Source organism: Musa acuminata, unplaced genomic scaffold, assembly GCF_036884655.1.
Source record: "Musa acuminata AAA Group cultivar baxijiao unplaced genomic scaffold, Cavendish_Baxijiao_AAA HiC_scaffold_527, whole genome shotgun sequence".
NCBI lineage: Eukaryota > Viridiplantae > Streptophyta > Magnoliopsida > Zingiberales > Musaceae > Musa > Musa acuminata.
Window position 1 is genome coordinate 27,501 of NW_027020772.1, and position 9,434 is coordinate 36,934.

Below are 9,434 nucleotides of genomic sequence, written 5' to 3' on the forward strand. Positions count from 1 at the left end.
CTTGAAATTGTCTAAAAATGGAAACAGCAACCCTAGTCGCCATCTTCATATCTGGTTTACTTGTAAGCTTTACTGGGTACGCCTTATATACCGCTTTTGGGCAACCCTCACAACAACTAAGAGATCCATTCGAAGAACACGGGGACTAGTTGAAGTAATGAGCCTCCCATATGGGGAGACTCATTACTTCAACTGAGATAATGAAAAATTATTTCATTTTTTAGTTGGAACCTTAGGCGGTTCTCGAAAAAAGATAGCGAAAAAAATTATCCCTAAAGTCGAGACTAAAAGGAATGTATAAACCAATGCTTCCATAGATTCGATCGTGGTTTACAATTATAGCTTCCACACCTATTCATTTGGCATCATTTACCATATAAAGAAAAGGAAAGAGTCAAAGAAAAGATGGTGATTCAAGTCAAGATTTCTTCAGTACCCTAACCCTATGTCAAATCAAAAAAAGAGGCGAAAGATACCAGAGCAATGTTGTATCAGACTACTTGTCTCTTTGTAGTTGGATCCCCAAGTTTTTGGAATGCTCCAAATTCCACTTGAGCATCCAAATCTGGATCAATGCCAGCAAAAACATCTCTGAACAAGGTTCTAGCGCCATGCCAAATGTGTCCGAAAAAGAAGAGCAAAGCAAACGTAGCATGGCCAAAAGTGAACCAACCCCTTGGACTGCTACGAAAAACGCCATCAGATTTCAAAGTAGCCCGATCTAATTCAAAAATTTCACCTAATTGGGCACGTCTAGCATATTTTTTTACAGTCGCAGGATCACTATAACTGACTCCATTGAGTTCGCCACCATAGAACTCAACAGTTACACCTACTTGTTCAACACTATACTTTGATTCTGCCCTTCTAAAAGGAACATCGGCTCTAACAATTCCGTCTCCATCTACCAAAACTACCGGAAATGTTTCAAAAAAGGTAGGCATACGACGTACAAAAAGCTCGCGCCCTTCTTTATCTCTAAAGACGGGGTGTCCTAACCACCCAACAGCTATTCCATCCCCGTTGTCCATTGACCCTGCTCTGAATAATCCCCCTTTTGCTGGATTATTACCAATGTAATCATAAAAAGCTAATTTTTCGGGAATTTTAGACCAAGCTTCCGATAAACTCAGATTTTGGGCTAGTCCGGCGCTAACTCTTCGATATATTTCTTGCTGAAAGTATCCCTGATCCCACTGATAACGAGTGGGACCAAATAATTCGATTGGGGTAGTTGCTGAACCATACCACATAGTTCCAGCAACAACGAAAGCTGCAAAAAAAACAGCAGCGATACTACTGGAAAGTACAGTTTCAATATTGCCCATACGTAATCCTTTGTATAGACGTTGAGGCGGACGGACACTAAGATGGAATAAGCCTGCTAATATGCCCAATGTACCCGCTGCAATATGATGAGAGGCTATTCCTCCGGGAACAAAAGGATCAAAGCCTTCTGCGCCCCACGCTGGACTTACGGGTTGTACTTTTCCAGTTAGTCCATAAGGATCGGACACCCATATTCCAGGACCATACAAACCTGTTACATGAAATGCGCCAAAGCCAAAGCAAGCCAACCCTGAGAGAAATAAATGAATTCCAAAGATCTTAGGCAAATCCAAAGATGGTTTGCCCGTACGTTCATCACAGAATATTTCTAGGTCCCAATACACCCAATGCCAGATAGCTGCCAAGAAGCACAAGCCAGAAAACACAATATGTGCCCCTGCCACACCTTCATAACTCCAAATACCGGGATTCGTTACAGTTCCTCCTGAAATACTCCAACCACCCCACGAATTGGTTATTCCTAAACGAGTCATGAAGGGTATAACGAACATACCTTGTCTCCACATTGGATCAAGAGCGGGGTCAGAGGGATCAAAAACCGCTAATTCGTATAAAGCCATCGAACCGGCCCAACCAGCAACTAGGGCTGTATGCATTATATGGACAGAAAGCAATCGACCGGGATCATTCAATACGACAGTATGAACACGATACCAAGGCAAACCCATGGAAATACCCCTTTATCAAAGAAAAATAGACACTATGTCACTTTATTTTATCGCATTGGAAAAGACTATACTATGTATCTAACCTTTTCAGTAGATTCCGTATGAGAAAGGGTTAATTTTTATTCCGTTCCATTGAAAATAATGGAACAATTCTGTTCGTAAGAACAAAGAGAAGCAGATCTATTCTATACCCGATAAGTACCAATACGCAATGGGAGGATTAGTTCTACTTTCGGGAAACGAATGCATAGATACTTGTTTATTACTCCAACGATTGATCCGTTAGTTAAAATTTTTCTTTATTCATTCTGTCTTACTCTATAAAATAAACCTTCCAATTTATGTATAAAAATCTATGTATAAAATACAATAAACAGAAAAAGGGATGAAGACGATAAAGCCATTGTTATGTTTCCACATTAAAGTGAAGTATAGTACTCAATTTTTTCTTTAATTTAATGCCCGTTGGTGTTCCAAAAGTACCTTTTCGGAGTCCTGGAGAGGAAGATGCAGTTTGGGTTGACTTATAGTGCGACTTGTCAGACATATTGGGTTATATGGAATTTACCCGTTCTCTCCCTCGATCGAAATATCCTCTGTTTCGCCTAAGAAATATTGTATTGAGTGAACCATCAATCATTCGGAGCGTGAAGTGCAATTAGATCAATTTATTTATTTTGAGGATCAATTAGGAGAATTTATGGTTGACTTGGAAAAATAAAAATAAAATAAAGTAATAAAGTATCCAGATAAAATAAAGTAATAAAGTATCCAGGCTCCGTTCAGAAAATACCAAATTGGTAATCCATGTAATGTATGATTACCGCTTGTATCATAAACGATTCTTATCCTTATTATAGGAGTGATTTCAAACGTCCAACCAATAACCAACGGAATAGTATGATGAGTACATCGAATGATTGGGGAAAGGCATGAAACGAATTGAAAAAAAAAAGTCGTAACAAAAAGAAGTGGTACTGAGACCATTTGCCCTATATGTGCAAATGGAATTCGGACAGATCTTTTCCCGGAGTAGAACATGAACCTAAAAGAATTGAAAAGGCCCATTCAGAAACAAGAAAATTACATCGTGATTTGAATGTCGATGAAACAATACATCAATGAGAGAGATTTGTTCAATTTCAATAAGTTCAGTAAATTCTTTTTTTATAGGTAAGGAAGCCAAAACTCATCTCATGTCTTTTTAAAAATGGAAGCTTTATTAGAAAAACAAAAACCTATTACAGAAAAAAAAAAAAAAAAAATAGAACTGGAATCGACACATTGATTCTTTTTTCGCAATTTTTTTGAACCGTATGCATCCAAAGGTGCACGTACAGTTCCTAAAGGAACCAATTTTGTCCTAATCAACCGACTTCATCGAGAAAGATTACTTTTTTTAGGTCAAGAGGTTAATAGCGAGATCTCAAATCAAATTGTTGGTCTCATGGTATATCTCAGTATAGAAGATAATACTAGGGATCTTTTTTTGTTTATAAACTCTCCCGGCGGATGGGTAGTATCAGGAATAGCTATTTATGATACTATGCAATTTGTGCCACCCGATGTGCATACAATATGCATGGGGTTAGCCGCTTCTATGGGATCTTTCATTCTGATCGGAGGAGAAATTACCAAACGTCTAGCATTCCCTCACGCTTGGCGCCAATGAGTTTTTATTTGAAAAAAAAAAGAAAGACTATGCCTTCGCCATATTGAATATGAATAATAAGTAATAATAGCATGGCACTTCGAGTTCGATATGAACAAACCATTATTGTTTTTTCATAACATGAGATTTTGTATCGAGATAGTAGTATGAAACAAAGGTTATTTCCGATTTGTTGATTTTATGTGTCGGGGGTACATTTCAGCGTCACAAACCATTTTTCTTCCACACCAGAAGTTTCTTTCTGATATTTATGTTATGGAAGAGTACGAAAATGAAAAAAAAAAAGATCAGTTTTCCTTATTTGATCGTATCAGAAAGGCACTTTGGGATTGCTAAATCACAGACGAGATAAATATATAAAGCAACAGAACCATCATAGTATTTTTGACTCCTACGAAAGGAAGGGTGGTAAATGGATCATTCAACGATCTGAATCAGATGGATTCTCTTTCTTTCTTAGATAGAATAGAAGAGAAGAAAAAAGTAAATTCCATTGCGGAGCCGTATGCAACGCACAGAAGATGCCTGTACGGTTGTTCAATTTCTTCTTGTTATTTTTTTTTTATCCCTTACATTAGCCCAATCATACGAGATAGAGGAACCGTTCATGATGTTATATCAATATCAATATATTTAGGGTCATGATTCATCAACCTGCTAGTTCTTTTTATGAATCACGAACAGGGGAATTTGTCCTGGAAATGGAAGAACTACTGAAACTTCGTGAAACCCTCACAAAGGTTTATGTACAAAGAACGGGCAAGCCTTTATGGGTTGTATCCGAAGACATGGAAAGGGATGTTTTTATGTCAGCAACAGAAGCCCAAGCTCATGGCATTGTTGATCTCGTAGCGGTCGAAAATGAAAATACCGGGGATTTCGTGTAAATCCATTTCAAACCATAATTCGAATTTTCTGTGATTTGGTATTGAATAGAAAAAATTCATAATCATCAATCCAATCATCAGGTTAAGATCGATCTAAACCAACCCATTCCATTCTAATTCTATATATACATATATATATATACGACATGCCAACTATTAAACAACTTATTAGAAACGCAAGACAGCCGATAAGAAATGTTACGAAATCTCCCGCTCTTAGAGGATGTCCTCAGCGTCGAGGAACATGTACTAGGGTGTATGTGCGACTCGTTCAGATCATGAGTTCGAACAAATGAGACAATTTTTCCAGTGTCAATGACCGGTACCAATGAATAGGGTAAATGGAAAAGATCTATCATATACCTATATTGTGTATGGAATTTATGGTTTCCATTGGTGCAAATCCAATCACCTAGATTTGAGATGAAAAGCAATTCCCCATTGGTAGCAAATAGTTATCCATTAAGCGGAGGAAATAGTATTATAAGAAGCAAAAAGATTATGCGCCTATTGTTAAAAGAGCGGACTAAGAGGGTCAGCTACCTAGCCAACTTTCCTAATTAAATGCCGTCACTGTATAGATAACTCTTAGTGTGAAAAGAGTTATTACTCTATAATTGATGGGTAGAGCCAAAGAGTGTGAACTATACAAGTTCACAATACCATTTGGTTAAATGAAAGAAGAGGCTCCGGTGTATAGAGAGGACCTCACCGTTTAAGAAGTAACCATAGAAACGATGGAACCCACTATTTTTTTTGAGTATCATTATAATTTCTTATTTGCAGGTGAAATGCCTGGACGGAATAAAAAATTGTGGTCAGGAAGGTTATAGTAGCAAAAGCCATTGGAATTTATATTTTATATATCGGAATAATCCGTTTTGTTATTAATCGACCGTGAGAGGGGAAAAGGATGACTGAAAGAATCGAAATCAATTAGTTATTCATTAAGGTTTAATTTGATTCAATGACCAGAGTTAGACGGGGATATACAGCTCGGAGACGTCGAACAAAAATTCGTTTATTTGCATCAACCTCTAGAGGAGCTCATTCAAGACTTACTCGAACGATTACTCAACAGAAAATGAGAGCTTTGGCTTCCTCTCATCGAGATAGAGGCAGGCAAAAGAGGGATTTTCGTCGTTTGTGGATCACTCGGATAAATGCAGTAACTCGTGATAATAAGGTATTGTATAGTTATAGTAGATTAATACACAATCTGTACAAGAAGCAATTGCTTCTTAATCGTAAAATACCTGCACAAATAGCTATATCAAATAAGAATTGTCTTTACATGATTTCCAACAAGATCATCAAATAAAGTAGATTCTAAAGTAATATACAGTACAGGAATGATTGAAACAGAATTCCCCGGAGAAGGAACTCCGGGAAAATAGAATAAAAAGAAATTAAGATAGTAATAGGAATGAACGAATATGTTTCAATAAAAAAAATTTTCTCCATTTTTTGTTTCTTATAACACAGGAACCCGCTCTAGATTCTAGGCCTTTTCGAACAAAACATCAATCTGAGCTTGAGTTACAATTGGAGTTTTGAGTCAATTGAAGAGTATGTCTATTTATTTTTGGTTCTAGGACCAGTAGTTCTGGGGATCGACTCGGCTCTCTCAAATTGTTTCTCATTATTAAGAAAAGGTAACAAAGATAAAATACGGGCTTGCTTTATAGCAATAGTAATTAATCGTTGTTGTTTCAAAGTCAATCTATTCACCCGCCTAGATAATATTTTTCCTTGTTCACTAATAAATCGACTAATTAAACTCATGTTTCTATAATCGATTCGATCCCCCGATCCAATTGGGGGCAAACGCCTACGAAAAGATCGCTTGGATTTACGAAAAGATTGCTTGGATTTATCCATGGTTTATTCCTTATTTCTAAAATTCTATTTCTTTATTCACTTCAGTTCAGATCCGACCAAAATAGGCTTTGATTTGTATACATTATGTATATTATATATCTTATACATTATGTATATTATACATTATGTATATTATATATGTTAAATATATGTTAAGTATGTTAAATATATGTTAAGTTCTTCTAAATATATGTTAAGTTCTTCCTCTTCCTTGGCGAGAGCGCACACGCGTTCTGTTCGATCTATTTCTTTATTTCTCCATGAATCGTATGCTTGTTACAATAGCGACAAAATTTTCTCAATTCTAATCGACCAGGCGTATTGTGTCGATTCTTTTGAGTAATATATCTAGAAATACCTGGCGATTCTTTATTGACATCATTTCGGGCACAACTGGTACATTCCAAAATAACTATGACTCTGACATCTTTACCCTTGGCCATGAACCTCCTTTGAATTTTGGATCGGCTTAACTCTTCTATTTTCGATCCGAGCTGAAGAAGAAGAAAAGAACAAAAAAAATCGATAGAAGTTACTAACTAGAAATGGAATTTCTAAGTATTTCGTTGCAATTATCATTTCATTATATAATGATAATTAATATTATATTAATGGAGTAACAATTTTACTAGAATAATAAAGTAATAATTTAATGGAGTAATAATTAAATAATACAATTTCTTTCTAACTCTCAATTGTTCCTATCCTAAATCTCAATATTTTATTAATATTTATTTTATTTATTATTTAAGTTAAATATCTTCTTTCTATGCTATGATTTCGTGGAACTCGCCGTAGACTGGATCCACATTTTCATTTCTGTTCTCCAAAATTCGATCTTCGATCTACCACATTTTTGCTGAGGTTCAATACACTTTTTTCTTTTCCTTCCTATCCTAAAGAACTGAAAAAATAGGGGCGAAATTCGAAATTTTAGTCACGTGGAATTGTATCTCTAATTTTCTTCATTTCTTCGCATATCAATCAATAACTAGAATTAAAAAAAGGGGAATGACAAGGCATCCGGAAATAACCGATTAATTTCTATCAATAGGCCTGCTAAAGACCCAAACCATAGAGTACTTAGCACAGGTGCCACGGAGAGATATGTTTTTATATCTCGCATTGAAAATCCTCCTTCTATTATGGATTGTAATACATATATGGTCAGATGCTGTAGTTCAAGATCATTTGTATTTTTTTACACGGAATTCCTAACTAAACAGGATTCCTAACTAAAATAGATATGTACAATGAAGCAATAGATTTTTTTCTTTTTTTGTAAAAGAAAAAAAATCTAATCCCTTGTTCCTGAGCATTACTGATAAATATTAACTTTTTTATACGTTAGGTTTCAGATGTATATAATTCTTTTATTATATGAAACCAAAAAGAAGAAATGACAAGAAAATTGTATATAGATGGAGGAGAAAATGACGATATGGAAAACAAGACAGGGATTTTGTACAATGAAACTGTACAACAATTTTGAAAAGGGATGTAGCGCAGCTTGGTAGCGCGTTTGTTTTGGGTACAAAATGTCACGGGTTCAAATCCTGTCATCCCTACCTATTACTTCTCCCATGGGCAGTAACGAGGGATTCATTGAGATCGATTAAAATTGGACATAATCTTCCGGTCTTGCATACTATATGTATGCAAGACGTATTGGGGGTAGAAAAATTACTTTTCTTTACAGTACAGTCGTATCTCCTGTCATAAGGATAAGAAAGCGCTCTTAGTTCAGTTCGGTAGAACGCGGGTCTCCAAAACCCGATGTCGTAGGTTCAAATCCTACAGAGCGTGATTCGGTTTATTTGATGTCGAATCACAATAAAATAATTAATAATTTAACAAAACAAAAAGTTGAATTGTAACTTGAATTTGACCTCCTTCCTGCAGGAGGTCAATCAAAAAAAGAAAGAAATATTACTCAATCAAAGGTCCAACTGATCACCACGTCTATATTGTAAATATGCGGTTACGAATAATCCTGCTAAAGTAATAGGAATTAGACCTAAGACGATTCCAAATAGAAAAACTTCAATCATTTCGGTTTGTTTAAGGGGATAAAAAGAAAGGTAAGATCTATCCCTAAATATTAATCTGAATTATCCGTGAATCTCAATGACCAAGAATTGGCAATTGATGTGAGAAAGAACCATAGAATACCCGGAATCTCAGAGAAATATTCGTTTTTATCAATTTTTCATTCAATTCATTTCAAATAAGTCGTATCTTGTTCAAACCAATGAATAGAGCTGAGGTTATAGTTAAAGCAGCCAGTAGAAAACCGAAATAACTAGTTATAGTAAGCATGAAAGAGCTAAATTAGATATGTTCTTTTGCTACATATGTTGATAAAACACTTACCTAAGTTTCAATTTTTACAAAATACGACGGCAAGAAAAAATCAATTGACAGAATTAGTTTAGTTCCAATTGAAAATTCTGGATTCATCAGTCATTATAGATAAGACTAACTAAGAGTGACATAGGTAGAAAAATTCGATTCATCTGCTGTGACATTGACCGATCCTATGATTCGGAATCAACAGATTCATTGTGGAATTTGTGAGTTGAATAAAGTATTTGTGAGTTGAATAAAGTAATAGTAAAAGTAAGTAAAATATAAAGTATAAGTAAAAGTAATAGTAATTAAGAACTGTGCCGTGTAACTTCATTCAAAACTTAAATTACTTATGGACTTATACTTAAATATTAAATAAAATATTAAATAAAATATAAGTAATTTAAGTAATTTTGGAATAAAAGAATTGGATTTGAAAATTCCATTTTAATCATTTCCTTTCTATTTCAATAGGATCTAATCCTTTTTGGAACGAACGGCCTGATACTATTTACCTTTTATTTATTTTAACTCATTGGACTCAGTACAGTAATAGGTTGCTTAATTGCCCATAACATAATATTTCGAATGAAAAGAAAAAGGTGTCCCACGATCTATCGAAAAAAA

General features: G+C 35.1%; 1 protein-coding gene and 2 non-coding genes across 3 annotated transcripts; 2 read left to right on the forward strand and 1 right to left on the reverse strand.

The window, feature by feature from the left end:
• Nucleotides 1-347: 347 nt before the first annotated feature.
• LOC135661227 (photosystem II CP47 reaction center protein) lies at nt 348-2,297 on the reverse strand. Its single transcript, XM_065176492.1, has one exon. The coding sequence runs from the start codon at nt 2,016-2,018 to the stop codon at nt 492-494; it is 1,527 nt and encodes a 508-aa protein (XP_065032564.1). The 5' UTR covers nt 2,019-2,297; the 3' UTR covers nt 348-491.
• A 5,655-nt stretch (nt 2,298-7,952) lies between these two features.
• On the forward strand, nt 7,953-8,026 carry TRNAP-UGG (transfer RNA proline (anticodon UGG)). The gene has a single exon. It is a non-coding gene; the product is annotated as a tRNA-Pro (tRNA).
• Nucleotides 8,027-8,190: 164 nt separating this feature from the next.
• Nucleotides 8,191-8,264, forward strand: TRNAW-CCA (transfer RNA tryptophan (anticodon CCA)). Its single transcript has one exon. It is a non-coding gene; the product is annotated as a tRNA-Trp (tRNA).
• Nucleotides 8,265-9,434: the final 1,170 nt, after the last annotated feature.